The sequence below is a fragment of the Amborella trichopoda genome, chromosome 12, assembly GCF_054954075.1.
Source record: "Amborella trichopoda isolate Santa Cruz 75 chromosome 12, AtrichopodaSantaCruz75HAP2 v2.0, whole genome shotgun sequence".
NCBI lineage: Eukaryota > Viridiplantae > Streptophyta > Magnoliopsida > Amborellales > Amborellaceae > Amborella > Amborella trichopoda.
The window spans coordinates 1,879,175-1,900,736 of record NC_142347.1 but is presented as its reverse complement, the minus strand read 5'-3'; the positions used below and the strand labels follow the sequence as shown (position 1 = coordinate 1,900,736).

Sequence of the window (21,562 nt, the reverse complement as noted above, 5' to 3'; positions counted from 1 at the left end):
ACCCGATTCCCGATCCGAATCGCCGATTCGCCGATCCAAATCGGTTTTTTGGGTGCCCTATCCGAGTCACCGATCTGTTTTTTAAACCATTGTATAACATGCAACACTGATATATATATATATATATATATATATATATATATATATATATATATATATATATATATATATATATATATATATATATATATATATATATATATATATAAAATAGAGAGAGTGAAGATGAGAAGAGAACTATTAGAAAGAAATGAATTAAGGTGCTGCATATCGTTCTTAAATCCCTTTTTTTCTTCCTCTTTAAATAAATAATTTCGTGAAAAACAAATTATTGGTGAACACCAAGTATAGAAAAGGCCTGAGCATCAGAAAAATGAACTTTTTGAATATAGAAATAGCTGGCCTGAGCATCAGAAAAATGAACTTTTTGAATATAGAACTAGAAGGCTAAACCCTTCTAGGAAGGTATCTATCTTGCTCCCCATTCTAACAGGTGGCCTGAACTGCCAAGCTTTTATGAAGGTTCCCACAAGAACTGTCTGACCCAAGAACCTCCTCTGTGACTGAGACTGAACAGCTAACATTGCCAACACAGGCCTGTCAAAAAACACAGTTGTTAGAGAATAGAGAGAGAGAGAAACTAGAGTTTGTTAGAGAATAGAGAGAGAGAGAGGCTAGAATGTGAGCCTTTGTACCTTTTGCACTGCAGACAAGGCGCTCGCGATGTTGCAGCCACCCTTTTGGAAAGACCCACATTGGCCTTCCGGGTTGCCAAAGCTTGCAAACTCAATAGCAGATATGGATTTTCCACTTGGGCATTTGAGTTGCAGGGTCGAGCCCTCCTCAATTTTGCTGCACACCTTACCCACACTCACAGTTTGGAAGTTGATGTCTTTCGGGTCTCCACCGATTTCTTCAAAGAGCACAATTATGTTCTCGTCGTCCCCAAGGAACGATCTCGGTACATGGTAGCTGCAAAATAAGAGGGTTGCATCAATACAATATGAAAACCGAGAGAGAGAGATCATGAAAGAAAAAAATGAGAGATAGAGAGAGAAAAATCATGATTGGATTGCTTACTATCTTTGAGTAGGTTCACCACATCCCGTGGGACAATTTTCAGGTTTATATACTCCTCTGTAATTGCAAACAGAGGGACAACCATCCTGAGAAGCCAGGTTTGTTGGCCAGTATCTTCCAATATTTTGTCCATTAATCCAGGCTGAGCCCTTACCCATGCCTTGGAGGTCAACCACCACAGGGTCAGTGCCCAAAGGAGCCGGGAAGCTTGCCTGATAACCGAAAACTTTCCATTAGATCATAAATCATGTGATAACATTATGTTATCAGAGACATTTAAAACAGGGGAATAACTAATACATCAACCACAGTTGTTCTCACCTTGTACCATGTCATGGCTCTCTTTGTTGGGAGAGATTCATTGTGCCATTTAACCTTTTTCAGATTGTCTATTTCATATAGTTTCTTTTGCTCGCTGATCAACCCGACCTGTTGATATTGTAATAATCTTAAGAGTTAACCTATTCCTTAGCCACATCTTAAGTACAAGGCAAAAAGAAATGAAAGGAATTAACTACTAGGCAAAAAGAAATGAATGGAAATACAAAGTCACCTTGTAGAGCCATTTGGATGAGGAGATGTCTTTTGTAACATTACCACTCCCAATGATCTGAACTGGTCCACCAACTATTCCACTAGGGCCCATGTCAAAGAAGGCTCCATAATTCTGACAGACCAAGAACATATATAAGAGACCAAGAACATATATAAGATTATTTGAGAGGCCAAGAACATATAAGATTATTTGAGAACTTATATAAGATTATTTGAGAGACCAAGAACATATAAGATTATTTGAGAGACCAAAAAAATTTATAAGATTATTTGAGAGAGAGAGAGGGGGAGAACCTGTAAACCAACAGTGACACTTAGTAAGCTTATGTAATTTCTGCCACTTTTCAGGTGGACTGTCTGGTTAAACACAAACTGGTATTTTCCATTGGCAGCATACTGGGATCCTGAACCAACATAACGTTGAATTTTTTTACTAAAAATTGAACCCTAGGAACTATTTCAAAAAGAGGAATACATTTTAATTAAAGGCCAAACCTGCAAGCTTGCCATTGACATATGCGTGGAGGACATGGCCAGTTGTATTCACACTTAGAACCATCTCTTTGCTATGGGAGGGATCATTTTTACCAATGACCACACTGCAGTTAAACAGTTAAACCCACATCAATATGTATGTGTTAAGTAAATATATATACGTTATGCATGTGTGATGCATGGATGGGTGTATGCATGCAATGAGACTTGTTAGAGAAATGGAAGGCTCTTGCCAATATGGGGCTAACTGTATGAGGGCCTAAAGAAAATGATCTGCATGCATCTATCCATGATTGTATATATATGTGTCAATCCATGCATGTATGTATGAATTGTTGTCTAGTGAAATAGTTTGAAAGATTAAGACTCCTAATCTTCATCCTCATTGTGGAAACTAGAGTACAATTCATGCCAAAACTTGAACAAGATATATACATTATTTGTGTAGACATACATGCCTAACGATGATGTGGACCTCTATGTATAGTGAAAAGGTGGTGAAAATTATTGTTCTAATACATTACCTGGTTGAGTACCACAAGTAGTCACTCTCATCAGCAGCCGCTTGTTTCTGTTCAATAAGTTGAGTGGATGTAAAGGTAGAATTTGCCAATTTCAAAATCCCCTTGATGATTTCAGGGCGCCATTGCCAGTCTAGCTGCTCGGGTATGATGGATTCTGCCGAATTTGGCTTCATCTCCATCAATGCGGTCTGAGTTGTGACCTGTAAAAAAACGATTGTGATTATTTTGGAGAATGAAACTAAGTGACATGGAAAAAGGCCCAAAAAATCTGCAAATAGAATGTCATTAATAATTATCATAATCGTCATGATAACCCTTACTTGTTCATTATCATCATTATAGGGTGTGATTTGCACCTAAATCCTTAATTACTTATACAATGACCAAAATGAACAAAAAGCAAAAAACATGGAAAGAAAAGAGTTCAATGGAAATAGAATGCAAAAGGAAAGAGAGAAACAATCATAATAATCATGGTAAGCCTCACTTCTTCATTACCATTATTATAGGGTTGGGGACTATGCTATGATTTGCACCCAAATCCCTAACTACTTATAAAATGAACAAAAAGAAAAAAAAAAAAAAAAAGGAAAGAAAAGAATTCAATAAAAATAGAATGCAAGAGGAAAGAGAAAAACAAACCTTAGCAGTGTTATATGCAACTTGTTTGCAGTCGGGAAGGATGCTGACAGACCAAGCTGGCAAGAAGTATTGAATTCCTTGGAAAGTAACTGTGGCATCATTTGTAGTATTTGTATTGCTCAAGAAGCAGCTTGAAGCCCCATCCAAAGTGTAGATGGTTGCCTGAGAAATAGAAAATAAAGATAACAATTGGATTTAACAATGATTAGATGATTTTGTTTTTTATTGTGAAAACATTATGATTTAAGTCCTAGTATATGTAAATTAATTAGATGATTTTGATTTTTATTGTGAAAACATTATGATTTAAGTCCTAATATATGTAAATTAAATATCTATGTTACATACGTCAGCGCCAAATCCAAAGGACGTGTTTGAGACCGTCCCGGATGTGAGGACTTTCTCCATGGATATCAGGATTTCATGAAGCTGCTTCAAATGCCCCCACTTGGGTTGCCTTAAGTTCCCTGCAATTAGGGTAAAAGTAGCAACAATCATATTCGAGAAACAAGTATATCAAAATGCTAATAGAAAATTGAAAAGTGACAATGTATATCAAAATGCTAATAGAAAATTGATCTTTTCAATAGAGTATAACTAGTAACAATCATATTTGAGAAACAAATATGACAAGGTATATGGAAATGCTAATAGAAAATTGATCTCGTGCACAAATTTGTGGTGATATTTATGATTGATCTTTTAAAAATTTTTCTTTTGAAGTTTCTAGCTCACCGTATTCATCGAGCGGTGCATCATAATCATAAGAGGTTGCAATGTATGGGCCTCCTGCAGTGCGGCCGAAGTTGGTTCCACCATGATACTAAAAAGGGCAGCCAGTAACAAATAAGTCCAAAGAAAATAGCATATAAAAAGAAAATAGCATATGCATTTTTGAATAATGTAATATGTAGATAGGTACAGGGTTTGCAAGAAAATAGCATATAGATGTTTCAATAATGTAATATGTAAGGTAGGTAGTATGGGTCAGGGATCGGACCATGTAGTAGTTTTGGAAAGTGCCACCAGTTTGGTAGAAGCGAGCAACTGCATAGGCAACATCTTCAGCCGGCCTGTGAGGGTCTCTCCCTCCCCATCCCTTGAACCTGATAAAAAATGCATAAAATAAAACACCAGCATAAAAATCATTCATTTTTTGTTTTTTGTTCGAAATCCAAATAAATTCAAATTGATACAAAAGAACCCACCAGCCGGTCCAGTTCTCAGTCCACATCTTAGGGCTGTTTGGATTGTTTGGCTTAAAGCTGTCGCAGTAAAATCCATTGCAGGTGTTGATCTTTTGAAGGAAAACAAAAAACGACAAACACTCAGCAAAAGCCATAAAAGGAAGAGGGTGAATTCAACATTAGATATAAAGAGAGAATAAAAAAAAAATGGAGATCATAAACCATGGGCTGGGGTGCATCATTTTGCTGGCACATGATCCATGGCACGCCAACATTCAGAGATTCAGCCATCTTTGCACACCATTGGATGTAGCGGTGTCCAGCATCCCCGTAAGGGCCTTGAACATTTCCATATTCATTCTCGATCTGTAGGTAAAACAGGTAAAACAGGATATTGATTCTCAATAGTTCACATAATAAGAACCACAAAATAAGAACCACAGTAGTGTATTGGCACTAACATGAGAGTGGGTGGGGTCAGAAGATTCATACCTGGGTGAGGATAATAGGTCCCCCTTGGCCAGCCAGGAGCTTCTCTGCTTTAACCATATCGACAATCTTGGTGGTGAAAATTTGCATCTCGTTCTAAGAATTAAACAATCATAATGGTTATGGTTTAATTTTCATGGAAACTAGATTATATTCACCTTAAAAAAAAAAAAAAAAAAAGACAATAAACAACAATTAAACAATCAACGATATTGACAATCTTGGTAGTGAAATTTTGCATCTCATTCTGAGAATTAAACAATCAAAATGGTTATGGTTTTAATTTTCATGGAAACCAAATTATATTGACCATCAAAAAGTGAAAAAACAAAAACAAGAACAATAAACAATCAAAATGGCTATGGTTTTAATTTTCATGGAAACAAAATTATATTCAACATCAAAAAAATAAAAAACCTAACAAATTAACAATAAACAACCATTAAACAATCAAAATAGTTACGGTTTTAATTTTCCAAATTATATTCACCATCAAAACTTTAAAAAACAAAAAAAGGAACAAAGGGGAAGGAGAAGGAACCTTGTAAATCTCATTATCAGTCCTTAGTTGAATCCCTGGAATGTTGTGAAGCCAAACAGGGAAGGCCCTAGAAGAATACACAACAAAAAACTATTAGTGAATATTTCTCAAAAACCAGTAAAAGAGAGAACTATTTTAGAAAATTAAATTACCCATAGTTCCATTCTGCACAAACATAGGGGCCAATGCGGAGAACAGCATATAGCCCTGCATCATGTACAGTCTTGAGGAACCTGACGAGATCGCGCCTGCCGGTGAAATCATACTGGACAAGCCAAAATGGTGGTAGTTGGATTATGTGTTGTATTTAGAATTGAAATAGGTAATTGTGTAAATAAACATGTAAATATGCAATGGAGAGTATGTAGTAATGTAATAGACATTCACGTAAATCATCACAAAAATATGCAATGCAAGATTATATTGATATGCAATAAGCGATTTATACATGTAATTTTGTAATGATTTTGGAATAGGAAAGTGCATGGATATGGAATGAGAAATATATTTATTAGACAAAAATTTATATCTATAATTATTTGATTTTAATAAAGAATATATATATATATATAAAAAGGAATGGGCTCAGGATAATATTATGTCTTTGAGCTCCAATCCTTCCATGGTTAGCGAACCCTATGCCCACTGTACTGCCTAAAAGAATTTGCTTTAGTTTTTTTTGTTGCCTTTTCATTGTAATCTATATGGCAATACCTACTATTTAGTTTTGAGTAATTTAATTTTTTATTTAGTTTTAAATTTTTCATCCTGCAAATTCAAAGAAGTCATACCCATAGTTGAAATTTCTTTTATCATACTTATGTTTATGATTATTTTTATCCTTGCAAAAGCATGCATCAGCATGTCCTTTTACACTAACTGAAACTTTTAGATTTAGAACTTTAATAATTATATATGTATTTTTATGCATTTACAATTGGGATTTTCCTCTATGTTGTTGCTCATTATATATAATATACATGGTTTTTATAATTAACATATCATTGAACTTTAAGTTTTCTAAAATTTAGTTATGACTAATTTCCTTAATTTTCTATTACAAAATTTAATTGTTTTATAATTATTAAGTGTTATTTTCTACATAAATAAGATAATAAATGTAAGAACTTTTATCATTTGAGTTACAATTTGTTCAAGTTAAGAATTACATATGACTAATTTTCAAATTATCTACTTATAATTTTAAGAAATTAATATAATAGAAAAACCAAGAAAATTTAAAATATCTTGACACTATTAACGTAATTATATGCAAAAGCCGTTGTAACTTTTAAAATTTATTACAAAATTCATTATTAAAAATTATGAAAGATAATTTATTCACTGTAAAATTATAATCTTACTAAATTGGGTGTTTCATTCTCTTTGATTATTTCTAATTTGATTTCCTCTTTGTAATTCAATGCTTTTTAAGCATTCAATCAATAAGCGCTCTTAACATTGTCAAAAAAAAAAAAAATTAGAAGTTTTTAAAATGAGGGAAAGAAAAAACATAAAGTGTAAAACTTGCATCCTGTATTAAATACTACTAATGGAATATGATTTCTTTTTTTTGAAAAACAATATACGTAAATTTTAAGATATGAAAACATTAAATTCAATTAATGATACTAATTTAGAGAATCAAATACTCATGAATAAGATATTTTAAACTTTAAAAATAAAAGATATTATGAAATAATTTTTGAAAATATAAAATGCATTTTTAAGATAATACCTAATTGTTTTCAAAAATTTATTTTTTATAAAAAATAAAAATAATTCCTTTTTTTTTAATGTAAAACTAAGAATATAAATCTCTTAGAAAATTATAAAACTAAAATGATGCTGGATTCCTTTTTTTGTTGCAAAGATATCCTTTATTTTTTTGGAGATCTTGTAGAAGTTTGTAATAAAAAGTAAAAATTGTTCGTAAATAATTCTCAAGATTATAAGTTTTTGTAAATAAGCAAATAAAATTTTCTAGAAATGGCTATTTCTTTTTGTGGAAAGGACAATAAAAATTTTAAATCTATTTTCAGATTTGTTACTAAAAATTATAAAAAAATAGGTCGATCACAATTTATAAAATAATTAAAAAAACTTATAGAAGCATTCTAAAATTTATTAATAAATAAAAAGATAAATTAACCATATACCGTTAAATATACTTGTGAGCATTGTTACACATAAGCAATTTAGAATGAATCCCTGCACAATAGGAAAATAAGTAAATGCAATTAGGATAATAGAATAAGCAGGATTTTACAAAAATAATTAAAAAAAGGAAAAATAGATGAATATGATATATAATTTTAAAAACAAAACAAAGGACAATATAATAAATAATAAAACATTTTATAGAGAGGCTGATGACTGATGAGATGGGAAAAAGAAATGCATGATAATACGTGTGGGGAGAAGAAATCTCTACACTCTGCAGACCTCCCCTCTCCCTGAAATCTCTATGATATCTATTTTATAGCTAATAAATATATATTTTTTATATCAAAGAAGGCAAGACATTTGCTATATGTATGGATTTCCCATGAGAGGGGGGGAATAATGATTTTCCATGAGAGGGAGGAAGAGAGCTTGAAATGAAAAACAAACACAACAATGGCAACTGGCAAGAGTGAGAGAGATCAGCACCTCACGGGGCCTAGGCTCGTGGACATTCCAAAAGACGTAAGTCTCGATCGTGTTGAGACCACCTTCCTTCGATTTTTTAATCAAATCAGGCCACATCTGGAAAATTACCAAGAAACAAACTTTATTAAGAACCCCATGAAAAAAAAAAAAACAAAAAAAAAGAAAAAAAAGAAAGAAAGAAAGACAAAGAGAGAAATAAACAAGATTAATCATGGACGAACAACTAAATAAAAAAAATTTAAAAACTTCTATATCCAAAAAATGAAACCACCATTTCATTTTAAGTATAGGAGCAAGCATAACTCCAAAATAATATCTGAAGATTTCTATATTCAAAAAACATATCTAAAAGAAAGTCAATTGCTAGAAATTAAAAATACACCCATTATGCTTAAACGAACTTACACCGCCAGAAGAAGCTACATTGTAATAACCAAAATCCAACATCCAACATTTTACAAAGGAATACACAAAGTCCAATATTTTACAAAGTAATACCAAAAAACCATTTTATTTGAAGAAAAACTGGCCATTAAAACCACCCAAAATTCTTAAATAGTGAATTTAAAGAAGAAAATATACCTCTGGAGTGCTTCGAGGATAGTGAATCGAGCCCGAGATAAGAACTCGACGCTCGCCATCGATGATAATGGCTCTCCCATCATAAGTAACCTGTGTTGCAGAAGCACAAATACAGAGAGAAGCAACTAAAACCGCCAACAAGAGAACTGTGCACCTCATTTTTTTTTTTTGGGTTTAACTCTGTCTTCTCATCAAATGAGAATGGAATTTATAGGAAATTTCACCTTTTGAAAATAACTAATCCTAGGAAATATATCTTAAGATAATAACTGATCCTGGAAATCCATTGGTTCCATTGATTAAAACGGATATATTTCAGTTACTGCTTTTTTTGGCCCTACAATCGAGCATTGTACAGCTAGAGAGAAACATTAAAGAGATAAATATCCATAAACTTATTAACGATATCCCCATTTGGGTTTTCAAAATGGGATTCAAAATTTCAAAATAATTTATTGTGATGAAATGGAATTGGCTGTCTCCTCGGTTCAGTTAGGATTACAGAGGATCTGTTATCTTTATCCTCTCTCTACACCTCTCTTTTTTCTCTCCCTAAATCTCTCTCGCTCTCTCTTTAAAATCTCTAGTTGTTCTCTCTCTAAAAATCTCTCTCTCTCTCTCTCTCTCTAAATTCTCTCTCATAGTTGAACAGGATTTCCATGAATATAGGTTTTTTCGCGGGAATGTTGTCAAACGTATCTGTTGGCACAAAATTACAAAACTTAACCCTCTGTTTTACTCAAAACACCTCAAGTGCTTATTTGAGATACGGTTGGCAATGGGTCGGGTCGACCTGGACGTGGACACAACCCAGACCCATTAGTTCCAAAAGTTGGACCCAAACCTGGCCTAGTTCTGGCCCGTGTTCTAGAACCTAAATTTTATTTTGAAAATATTCAACAAATATATTTCATACACACACATCATACTTCTGGGCAAATTTATAAAAATAATGAATGTTTCTATAGGAGAGATGTTCGGGTCAGGTCTAGGTCGACCTACATCTAGATCTGACCTTGATCTCACTTAGGTCCAGAGTTTTAGATCCAGACCCAACCCACCAGGTCCCGACCAGCATCCGGATTGAGTTGCTTGCCCCATTGGGTCATCGGGCCTATATGACCTGATTGCCACCCAGGATTTGAGATAGTAGATACTTTTTTGTAAATTAAGATAAAGAAGTTTCTTTTTTTCATTTTTATTTGGGTAAAATATGATAAATGATTTTTTCTGTTATTAATAACTATTGCTTGTGTATTTATCGCTTGAATTGAGATTTGAGAATATATCACACTATTACTACGACCTTAATGTTTTAAATTAATATGTTATTATTTAAATAACTTTTTTGCTGAGATCAATACATATGAGTTCATATCATAAGAAATAAAACTGGTAAATATATTTTAAAGTTTATAAATGATAAAGTTAAAATTTTCCAATGTATATAAAAAATTAAAGAACAATTATTATCCAACTAACAGCTTAACTTGCATATCTTAGAGTTATTTTCAGGTAATCACATGTTTTTTTTCAAATTTTAATTGTTAAATTTCCTTCCATATTAGATAATAAGAGAGCCCTTAAAATATTGTTAGTATATTCATTTTATTAGAACAAAATTATAAATATGGTTGTATATTCGTTTCACCACCCAGCATCTTTCTCCTCGTGTGTTTATCTAAATACTTCTCTCTCTTTGTGTTTATCCAAATATATCTCTCTCCTCTTAATAACCTTATCTAAATACTTCTCTTTTCTTGTGTTTATCCAAATATATCTCTCTCCTCCTAATAGCCTCTTATCATCAAGCACCTATCTCTCTTTCGGTGTTTATCCAAACACATCTCTTTCTATCTATATGCTTAATGTGTATTTGGGTTGGGAGAAGAGAAACAGAGGGGAAAAAAATGGGAAATGTAAAGAGAGAGTGAGAGATTAGAGATGGGAAATACCTCTCTCTCTCTCTTTGTAAATCTACCATATATTTGGGGAAAAAAAATTGAAAAGAGAGAGATGGGAAACATAAAGAAAGAGCGTGAGAGGAGAGAGAATGAGGGGTTAAAAATAGAAAAGCCAAAAAAAAACGGGTGGGGGAGAGAGAAAGAGAGGGTTAGAGATAGAAAAGACAGAAAGAACAGGTGGGGGGAGAGGGAAAGAGAGAGGCGCTAAGTCTAAATAAAGCTAGGCCAAATAAGGACAAGTGGATAGCAAAGATCCAGAGTAGACATGAGATGCGGCTTAAGAGATTCATGTTTATCCTAGATCAAGGGCCTAGATCTTTAAATGCCTTTTGACAATAAATGCCCCATCCAGAAACCTTGCAAATCCTAGCCTATGACATCTTCAAGCACCTCTAAACCTTCAATCTGGAAAACCCCTATGCCTCCAATCACTCGATTTGAACACCCATTTTCAAGTTCATTTCACTATAAAAACAACCAGCTTTCGAAGTTTGGAAAAGGCCAGCAACCAATTCAAGGCCCAATGCCATTGTCAGGTCTAAGAGCCCAACTTGAGTAAGCTTTTTTTTTATTCTTTTTCAATTAATTTTTTCGATAGATTAAAATTTGACGGACTCCACTCTCTATCCTACAGTCCATGCTTCGATCTAAGTTTCCCCGATTTCCATGTAGAAAACATCAGATTTAGAGAGAGACGCTCTTTTATTAACTATATAATTTCAAACTCTTAATACAAAATGCCATCCTCACACGTTCACATACTTTATACAGCGCATTTACGCCATACGCCACACCACAACATGCATACACAGTCACGCACATACACTCTCTAGCAACAACCCACACCTCAAAACCACCACTCTCTTCAACACAAATATGCAACATTACCACTGAACAAACATTAACCGCGGACTCTCCCACACCCAATGAATCACCACTCTCTAAAAATCTACCTGATAGCGAACTGTAACTCACTTACACATACACCCCACGTTGACACTCTCTCACACTCTCACGAACAACCACACACAAATACGTTGACGTTTTATAGTATTTCTCATCGCATTTCACATGGTGTACAATAATTCATATGAGTTGGTTTTAGTGGAAGGTTCAAAAAAGCCCGGGATAAGCCAAAAGGACATTGTTTGAAGTAGTGAGAAAGATTTGGGAGTTTATGGCTTCATTGGGAGTGTGACCCTTGATAGGGTATGAGAGTCCAGGAATCATATAGCCGATCCCAAATACTTAGGAAAATATTCTAATGATGATAATGATGACAATGGTCCATATGTGTTTTAATGCAATCCCTAATGTAAGAATGCAATAAAAGGAATAGAGAAGAGAGAGAAAGAAATGGATCTGACAAGGATTATTTATGGTTTGACAATGATGCCTATGTCTATATAGGGTAAAGCAGTTTTTAGTTTATAAAAGTTACTTTGGTTTATTAGAGAATTATAAAGTTACAACTCTTATGTTTGAAGAAATAAATCTCGTTAAAACAATAATTCAACAAAATAGGAAACTCAATATGGGAATCTCAATATTTTATAATCCCACAAGATAAAAAGTCCATATCTTGCTGCTATAACCGTCAACACCCATCTTGAGAAATGTATAGAGAGAGAGAATGAAGCCAAAGAGAGAGGAGCAACCACATAGGGCTCTCAACATTCCAAGCTCTAGTCTCATGTATAAATAGTGACCCACTAAACATAATCTAATGGGTCACTTGAGAGTAAAGATGAATCTGTGAAACTCATGATATTGTTTGACAAATTTTGTACTCGGCTATTTAGTCTTGGCAGTCATATTTCTCACTCCTAGGAGATAGTCTGAGGGAATGAGAAGAACTCAACCTGTGTCACTCAATTTTTTTTTTCTTGTAGAGTATTATATAAATGAACCCACTTTCTAAAGCATTGAATTCCTATACATGGACATCAATTTTGACACGATTAATGGAACTAAATGCTAACATTGAAGGAAAAAACAAAAAAAAAACAAAATCAAGTAGCATCTAGGCCCAATAGATAGCCCCAATTAGGACTGTAGAGGGTAAATTATATTCCATTTCATACTCACTATGCCTAAGAACCAGGAACATTTGTTTATAATATAGATCTATCCTCCTTGAAGCATGTGTTCAAGAAGTGCTCTCTTTCAATGAGCATATTAGTGGGTTGGAGTTGTGTTTTCAAAGGATATTTGGCATGAAATGTGTTCAAGAATGTCCTTCTTCGCTAGAATTGCTTGCCACTGTTAAGATTGGAACTTTAATCCTTTTTCTTTTCTTTTTCTTTTGGATTTTAGAAATAGTGGGTTTTGAATGCGCAAGTGAGAATGAAAACCTAGACCGGTCGATTAAGATTGGAACTTACCATAAAAACGCTACAATAGCATTGATTACATAATTACACTACTACTTAATTTGTGGAACTAAATAAATATCATCCAAGTCAACATTCTTTTTGTTGCAAACGATCATGCCACAAAGTGCAGAACACCAAATTAGGTCTAGAGAGACTAACAACAATTTACAGGATCTTGACACAGTTTGGCTCACAAAGTTAATCAATGAATAGTTCTCCCATCTGAAAAAAGGCATTTGCATGAATTAAAAGAGTATATTGGAATGGGTATACAAATAGGTTAATCTAGTGGAATTGAATGAATGAACAATCTATTAATATGTTCCCTAGTCTCAGAGTCAGGTTTTGTAAATCCATCTCCATTCGAGTAGGCACAATGGGCCATCCGTGCAAGATTAACTACGAAATTGACATAGGGTTTTGGCAAGATGGATGGTGCAAGACACTCTGCATTGAGTTTCTTCCATGCATCTCTAATCATCTCCTTGATGTGTTTCCGTGCGGCTTCCTCAGATGCCCCTGTTTCATGCATATAACATTGAATAGATTTTGGGACAACCCCTCTTAGGATCTCATCCTGCATCAATCAAGTAATAAACTTATGTCATCTAAATATTGTCCACTTAACCAATAATAAAAGGAAGTGCTCCCATGAGAGCAAATTGTAACACTTATTCCTAGGGCAAAAGCACCTACTATGGAGGATTTATGTAACCCTATAACTTTCGAAACATGTCCTTTCAAGTCAAGGATCAATCTAAGAACTAAAAATTTATTTCATGGCTAAAAAATTACCTGAAAGATTGTCTGCTCCAATAATGTATGATAACTGTCTATTTGATCTTGGGCTTTAGGAGCTAAAAATCTTCTTTTTCTGTTTTTTAGGACATTGTCTGTTTGATTAATATTCTTTGCAAACTTTTAGAATAATCCTCCTAAATTGGTGTTTTTCCCATGGCAGTAATGTTCAATTTTCTCCCACCTGAATTGCATCCATGTGATAAATAATTCAAGCAAAGAAGAGTAAGCCTCACCGGACTTGTTACCAAGTCGTTGCACAGTCTAAGGACCATTGATGACCAATAAATGAGTCTTGATTCAGTGGTAATGTCATCTATTGCCTCTTGTGTGATGCTTTGTGCAATGAGGAAGTATACATGAACCAAGAGAACTGGCACTGAACTTGAAACCCGTGAGTTATTTAAGTATTCTTCTAAGGTTGGTTTGTGCCCCATGCTAAACCACTTTGCCTCCAACATGTTCGCTTTCCCTAATCCTGCCCACTGAAGTTAAAAATTAACACAAGTTATTATAGCAAGAATACAATGTTCTTAAAGTAATTCAAACATCACAGCAGGCTATTATGTTACCACTTCTTTAAGGTAGTTTGTGATATTCCATCCTTTCTCCTTGAGAATATCGTATGAAATCATGTTTGTTGTGTTGTACAATGCCAAATAACATATTTTCATGTAATATGGAAGTTTCTCCATGGCGTTCAAATCCCACCTAAATTTGAATTGGTATATTGTAAGAATTAAATTGTGGAGCACAAACATATGTGATAGATATATGTTACATCATTGGGAAGGAAAATTCATTCTTTTGTACCTTTGGACCGCTTCAGTAAAAAGTTCCAGTTCATCTAACGAGCCATACACATCATAAACGTCATCAATCGCTGTAATTAAGCAATGGATTTTGATGAGGGCTTCCCTAGTCCTTGAAAATTGGGGCTCGAATAAATACCCAATGATCCATAAACAGTTTTCAACGATCCGATCCCGAGCAAATGGTAGCTTAGTTGCGAAGCCCATATCATTATACCACCTAGGTATAAACTTTTAATACTAAGAATTAAGCTGATTGATAAGTGAAAACGAATTCAAGAGTAGATTGGGGGAGGTCCATGAATGCAAAGAACAAGCTTACCTTGACATACGCCTGAGATCGGCTTGGTGCGTGCACTGTACTGAGTTGAAGTCCAATTTAGCAAATTCAAGCAAAGAGGGGATCATGTCTTTCTCTTTCTCATAGACTTGAATGTAATCCCTAGCTTCTAGCCTGACCATCCTCCAATGCAAAGGCAGCTCTAAAGCATGTTGTACTTTTTGAGAAAGACTTGGCTCTAATCGATCAGTTAAGTCCATGAGGTTCTTACTGGTAAATGTGAATGCTTTATCCAAAATATCTTCTCCAGGAACAGATAGGTGGCATGCTTCATACAAACTCAACATTCCTTTGGCGTCTCCAATCAAACTTACTTCGAAACTACCTTTCTCGTCCATGAATCTGCAAAATACATCTGGGAGCACAAATTTATCTATATTAAATCTTCTACAAAAGTGTCTTTTATATGCCTTCCAAATTCAGTTCAATTCCTCTTCTTCCACCAAGAGAGCCACTAGGAAATCATATCTGATTCACTTATGACATTTGAAAAATGTAGGTAAATGATAGCCCTGTGAGAACCAATTCTACATTTGGTACTAGAGAAAAAATACCTACTTAGGAGGAATTTTATGACTTGGACTTTTCCAAAATCATTTTTTATTCACCTTATGAGTATTCTTTTTTGGGCGAAAAGATTGATTTTGATCTCTTAAACATCTAGTGTGCTTATCCCTTAAATGGACAGCCCAAAGTCCATCTTGGAGGAGGAGTTATACCTTAGAGAAGAACAAAGAAAATATGAGCATCATAGTAACCATGAAATCTTTTTCCTTTAGAAAATGTCTTTTTTAACAATGTAAACAACAAATTCAGTCCAAATAATTCTGCGATTTGGTATGTGATTCATAAATACCTTTCAAAAATCCAACCTATTTCAAAAACTGTTCAAGTTGGTCCATTTTACATAAAATTTTATTTTGTTTTGGATTTAAATTCCAACCATATTTGTTACTCTTATTTACTAATAACTTTTGCTTGAGCTCATATATAAAGTTTCAATAGATACTCTAATTTCTAGAAGAAAAGAGGAAGAGGGAAGTCAGGCCCTAATCTATATGAATACAATTTTGTGCTACAAACCTGATGACATCCGGTATCCATGTTGTCTAAGCAGTCGAAATGCAAGGGATGTTGCATAGAGATCATCACTCCATGACTGTTGGATATCAGCATTGGAGTAAATAGTGTCCAAAGCCACTTTGATATCCTGCTCAAAGTGATACCCCACTCCCAGCCTTTGGATTGAGTCAATGAGCTCAAGTGGGGCGATTGGCTCGGTTTTCCTCCTTAAAAGAGCCTTGAATTGTTTCTTTAGAGCTTCAGTTCGGCTTATATATTCCTCTTCCTGCATCTAAGAAACTCTTAATCCAATTGGAAAATGGAGGGAAGGTATTTTTTGAACCTAATGATGACAATGTTTTCGTAGTGAAAGATTGCATAAATTAATGCCCCGTATAAACTGCTGCATAGCAATGCCCTATATTTTCTAAAATTAACATAATTATATTGTTAGCTGTTTGAAATGTACCTTGTATTATGTATAATTTCATTTTACTATTTAACTTGTTTTGTTTTGTTATGATTTCCAGATATTTTCAGCTATTTCATAAAAAAACATGTGAATATCAGCAAATTACATTTAATAAATAAAAATTAGTTTTAAAAAGGATCAATTTATAAATTAAGGAAAAGTTTATCTATGTTAAAAGCATGGTTCTTAGACTCAACCGAGTCGACTCGGCCTCGCTTATTGCCGAGGTCGACTAGGGCCGGGTCTTTGGTACAAGTGATTTTTTACCTCTTGAATGAACATTGCTCGGAGTAATTTTGCGAGACTCAGCTCGAAATGGAGAAACTCGCTCTAGTATGGCGTTTTCACGGATAAAACTCGGATGTCAAAATATGGAAAGTTTCTTGAACTGAAAATTTGAAATTTTGGACTGATTTTGATGGATTTTTTTGGAACCTAGTTGTGTTTTAACAACCATCTAATCTCTATGATACAATTTGGGTCCATAAAAATCCAAATCGAATAAGATTTCATCACGAAATTCTAGGGTTCTTTGAGCAGTAATATATAATCCGCCAAACTCCTATAGTCTCTATGATTTCTCCCCCAAATTGATTGATTATCGGTATTTTTTTAATATATTAAAATTATCTACAAAATCCATATACTAATTCGCAAATCTACTAAGCTCCCTCATCGTAAATTTTCAGTTTGAGGGTTCTTTGTGCTAAAAGTAATAATTTCAGCAAAACCTCTCTATTCTCGCTGATTTCTACACCAAATTGGATGATTTTTTGTTCGTTTTGAACGTGTTAAAATAAGCTTCAAACAACCTCTCCATATCTGTGGTCCTTTTCACCATTATTGACTGATTTCGTACATTAAAGGGGTATCGATGAACTGCCAAAAAAATCGCAAATCTATTATTTCTGTCTAATTACTCGAAAATGTTTTACTGATTTTTAGTTCTTTTTAAAGCTTTTAAAATCATCTTCAAAACCCCCTCAACAGATCAGTGGTTTTTCTTTCCAATATCGACTGATTTTGTATATCAAAGAGGTAATATTTATGAACTATTAAAAAATTACAAAATCTATTATTTCTCTGCAATTTCTCAACAATAATTTCCTGATCATTAGATTTTTTTTTTTTTTTTTTTTTTTTAAGATATTCAAATAAACTTGAAAGCCCCCGTATTAGTTTGCATTTATTTGCTCGAATATCAATTAATTTAGTGCACCATAGAGGTAAAATTGACGAACTGTAAAAATTCTACTAAATATGTTGTTTCTCCCTAATTACTCAATAATTGTTTCTAATTTTTTATCCCTAATTACTCAATAATTGTTTCTAATTTTTTATTCTTTTCAAACCTATTCGTATCAGCTACAAAATCCCTCTATAGATTCATGGGTTTTTTGCTCTAATATCGACTGATTTTGTTCATCAAAGAGGTAATATCGATGAACTTTCAAAAATTCGTAAAATATATTATTTCTATCTAATTTCTCAAATTTTTTTTTTTTTATTAGATTGTTTTAAGCTATTGAAATAAACCTAAAAACCCCTCTACTGATTTGCATTTTCTGCTCTAATATTGATTGATTTAGTGCATCATAGAGGTAATATCGGTGAAATGTAAAAATTATGCTAAAATTAGTTGTTTCTCTATAATTACTCATCAATTTTTTCTGGTTTTTATTTTTTTAAATCCCTTTATTGATTAGTGATTTTTTTCTGAGAAATTGTCTTATATCGATCAATTTTCCTTTTTGGTACAAAAATTGTCTTTTATCAATGAATTTTTCTTCTTCTATTTTTTTTTTTTTCCCAACCATTTTCAAATATTCAAAATTTTTTATTTTTTATTTTTTATTTTTGAAATACCAAAACAGGACATTGAAAAAAACTACTATGATAATTTTTGTAGTATTAATCATACATTTTGTAGGTGAAAAAGACTTTTTTTTTAATTAATTTGTATTATTAACCTTAAATATAAGAATTCCTGAGTAATACAAACCCAAATTTGTAACTCTAAGTAATATAGACCTTATTTTGGAAGCAATTACAACAAATATATTTCATTATAAATAATTTTTGAAAGAAATTTCAGCCTTTAATAGGTCTAAGAGATTATGTGGGAGGATTGATTTTGGCACTATGACAATAAGGGGAAGGGGTGGGTCAAGTGTAATTTTTGTGGAAGGGAGATGATAGGTGCATTAATCACCAGAAGCCTCACCTTGCTAAAATTCAAGAGTTATAATAATAATAATAAGAAAAAAGAGTTCCAAAAAAAAAGTAGCAATTATGAAAAAAGGGGGGGTCGTTTTTTACAATTCACGACATGTAAGAAATTTTTTTAAAAAATAGTTAATATATGAGATCCAAAATAAAAAACTTTGCCCCCCATTTGAACTCAAGACCTCTCATCGACTCACCTATATGGTTTTTTTTAGTTTATAGATTTATGGAAAAAGAGCTCCAAAATAAACCCAAGCCATTAAAAAAAGGGTATTGTTGGCATACGGATGCATCCGTAGCTGTAGAGGTGAGGTGCACCTTCAAATTTTATCATGGTATATAATTTTGATGTAAAATGTCCTTAGGATTATCTCAAAACCTATTTTTATATCTAATTATAAAATTTTAAATTTAAAAAATGGTTAAAATCAAGTAGATCTATAAACATATGAAAATCTAAAAAATGAACGGTGCAGATAATATGTTGTAAAATGCACTATTTCTTATACTTAAAGTTTCCTGATAGATTTTTGAGGTGCATCCGTAGTTCTACATTATAAGGTTTCATCCTTATATAAACATTTTTTTTAAAAAAAATAGAGTTAAAAAAATGTAGCCCCAAACATAAGATTTTTATTAAAATATTTATGAAAAAAAGAGCTCCAAAATAAATACAAGAGTTAAAAATATATCTATCCCCCCATGGAAATGGAACTCATAAGCTCTTCACACATATAAAAAAAAAAACCAGCATGTCACGTACAAGTAGGTTAACAACCACCAAGTTAATGAAACTGGCACTAATTATACATATATACAAATCATTCTCGTGATTTTCTTTTGACTCACTCGAATAAATTGCCCCTGTCAGGACATGAGTATTTTGGCCGACTCGATTTTTTGATATATCCAAAAACTAAAAACTGAAAACTGTTTTGAACTTACTTTTGTATCCTATCTCACAAGTCATGAGAGATTAAGAATAAGAAAGACTACTCGAATACCATGAAAACATCAATAATAATAATCCTGCATGAGCTCAAATACCTTAAAATCACTTCTTATTGATTGAATACGATCGGGATCCCAAATGGTAGGCATGAAATTCGCAGTTCGCCGGGCGATTTCTGTTGCAGAGGACTCGGAGCTCATAAAGCACCGTAAAAGCTGAGGATAACCCGATTGAATCGTTTTGAGGCTTGTTTGTGTGCGCAACCAGGACATTGTGGTGTGAATCAAAGGCAGAAATGGAACCATTGTGAAAATGGTTTAATGAGAGAGAACGGGTGCTCTAATTCTCTTTTCCCTATAAATGGAATGTCGCCATGGTCCCCTCTCATCGCTTGTAAACAATGACTTACAACTCAGTAGGGTCAACCCACTACATGGGTCCTTGTGAAACCAAGTAAATGGTCCAACTCGGGCCCCATAAATAAATTTTTAAAAAATTATTATTATCATCCGTGCTCTATATCAATTATCTAAGATCAACTACCCGAATCATGTTCTACCATTTTGCTTTATTATGGGTCATATTTTTAATCAGTTCATAAATGTCACCGTATCTCTTCTCATATGCTTTATTTGATTTTATTTTTTCTTTTCAATTTTATATTTTTCGAAAATATTTCTAACCATAGATAACTTTTACTAAATTCATATTTCATTCCTTTTCAATTTTTGGCTTATTGGGACTTTTATGTTGTCTTTAGTTTTGTTCCACTTTACTAATTTTCATTTTATTCTAAAATGATCTTTTCATCGTTTAATTTAGGGGACTTTGCCTGGTCTTGTAAATGTTGAGTTACTCGCCTGAGACAGGACTGAGTCTGAAGCCAGGCAGCAAGCACAATTTTTTTCATGCACCCTAAGTTGTACATACAACTCGATACAACTCGGTATGCTCAGACTCTCTGGAGTAACTTGTGCAAGTCTGAGTGGACTCGGGTGATTAATGGAACCATGATCTCAAGAAATACCTTAAAAATTCACTTCTTATTGATTGAATACGTTCAAAATCCCAAATGGTGAGGATGCTATTCGTAGATTGCCGAGCGATCGCCATTTCAGAGGCTTCTGAGCTCGTATGACATCATATAAATGGCAGATAATGGGATCGAGATTTTTTTTCTTCTTGTTTTTGTGTGTTTTCAGGAGAATGTGGTGTGAAAAAGGCGTACACATACCACCATTGAGAAAGAGATTTAATGAGAAATGCCTTTTCCATTTTTATTTATTTATTTAAGGTGAATCAATTGGGATGCTAGACCCCTACCCATAATGGGGTGCAGCACAAAGAGTTCCCAAAAGGGCACCCATTGAGAAAGAGGTTTAATGAGAAATGATTGATGATTGATTCACGATATGGAACCAGGAGAGACTCCATGAATATATAATACACCTGATCATCATCATCGTTATCGTGAATATAGAATATACACGTTAAAATTATTTTAATTTGACCTGCTTGATGTTACTCAATTCAATTGCGTTGTGATATTATTTTAGGCAGGTGATACTCCGCTATTCGTCATGCATCAGTTGTGACCGTAAACTGGCCTTTCTTCTTTCTCTCTTTTTCTCTTTCGTTTTTGAATGATAGCTTATGTAACAGCGCTTATCAAGAGAGACAGGGAGTGAAAGCATTCTCTGATTTTGCAAGTGCATTTTCTTCAAATGATTCCATGTTCGTGGGAGTGCGTATTTGTTGGATATGGTGGTATCTAAAAGTCACCAACATAAGAAAATTCCAAATTGTGTGGGATT

The 21,562-nt window shown here is 33.4% G+C and overlaps 2 protein-coding genes across 4 annotated transcripts; both read right to left on the bottom strand.

Annotated features, from left to right (window-relative positions):
- Window positions 1–270: 270 nt before the first annotated feature.
- LOC148779355 (beta-galactosidase 15-like) lies at window positions 271–9,300 on the bottom strand. 2 transcript variants are annotated; one of them, XM_006843850.3, is made up of 19 exons: window positions 8,748–9,300; window positions 8,166–8,261; window positions 5,666–5,778; window positions 5,514–5,580; window positions 4,976–5,068; window positions 4,706–4,849; window positions 4,505–4,593; window positions 4,297–4,402; window positions 4,032–4,119; window positions 3,645–3,763; window positions 3,297–3,458; window positions 2,655–2,854; window positions 2,131–2,234; window positions 1,930–2,039; window positions 1,634–1,747; window positions 1,402–1,509; window positions 1,081–1,292; window positions 696–972; window positions 271–597 (listed from the first exon to the last, which is right to left on the bottom strand). In XM_006843850.3, the coding sequence occupies exons 1-19, from the start codon at window positions 8,904–8,906 to the stop codon at window positions 487–489; spliced, it is 2,472 nt and encodes an 823-aa protein (XP_006843913.1). In that variant the 5' UTR covers window positions 8,907–9,300; the 3' UTR covers window positions 271–486. The 2 variants fall into 2 exon arrangements, with proteins under 2 accessions (XP_006843913.1, XP_088710190.1); XM_088854064.1 differs by lacking the exon at window positions 1,402–1,509 and having other exon boundaries at window positions 8,748–9,205.
- A 3,864-nt stretch (window positions 9,301–13,164) lies between these two features.
- On the bottom strand, window positions 13,165–20,080 carry LOC148779354 ((-)-alpha-terpineol synthase-like). Of its 2 annotated transcripts, none has more exons than XM_088854062.1 (7): window positions 19,844–20,080; window positions 16,120–16,390; window positions 15,019–15,391; window positions 14,698–14,916; window positions 14,457–14,595; window positions 14,121–14,369; window positions 13,165–13,663 (listed from the first exon to the last, which is right to left on the bottom strand). In XM_088854062.1, exons 1-7 carry the CDS (start codon window positions 20,051–20,053, stop codon window positions 13,367–13,369), a joined length of 1,758 nt encoding a protein of 585 aa, XP_088710188.1. In that variant the 5' UTR covers window positions 20,054–20,080; the 3' UTR covers window positions 13,165–13,366. The 2 variants fall into 2 exon arrangements, with proteins under 2 accessions (XP_088710188.1, XP_088710189.1); XM_088854063.1 differs by having other exon boundaries at window positions 16,120–16,384.
- Window positions 20,081–21,562: the final 1,482 nt, after the last annotated feature.

Bases quoted from the DNA above. Each gene is read 5' to 3' on its own strand.
- LOC148779355 (XM_006843850.3), bottom strand. From the start codon at position 8,906: ATGAGGTGCACAGTTCTCTTGTTGGCGGTTTTAGTTGCTTCTCTCTGT. The intron at 8,262-8,747 runs GTATATTTTCTT...GTAATTTTCCAG, and splicing joins ATCCTCGAAGCACTCCAGAG to ATGTGGCCTGATTTGATTAA. The intron at 2,855-3,296 runs GTTTGTTTTTCT...GTTTTTTTACAG, and splicing joins TTGCATATAACACTGCTAAG to GTCACAACTCAGACCGCATT.
- LOC148779354 (XM_088854062.1), bottom strand. From the start codon at position 20,053: ATGGTTCCATTTCTGCCTTTGATTCACACCACAATGTCCTGGTTGCGC. The intron at 16,391-19,843 runs GTATTTGAGCTC...AGAGTTTCTTAG, and splicing joins CAATAAGAAGTGATTTTAAG to ATGCAGGAAGAGGAATATAT. The intron at 15,392-16,119 runs GTTTGTAGCACA...TTGTGCTCCCAG, and splicing joins TGGATACCGGATGTCATCAG to ATGTATTTTGCAGATTCATG.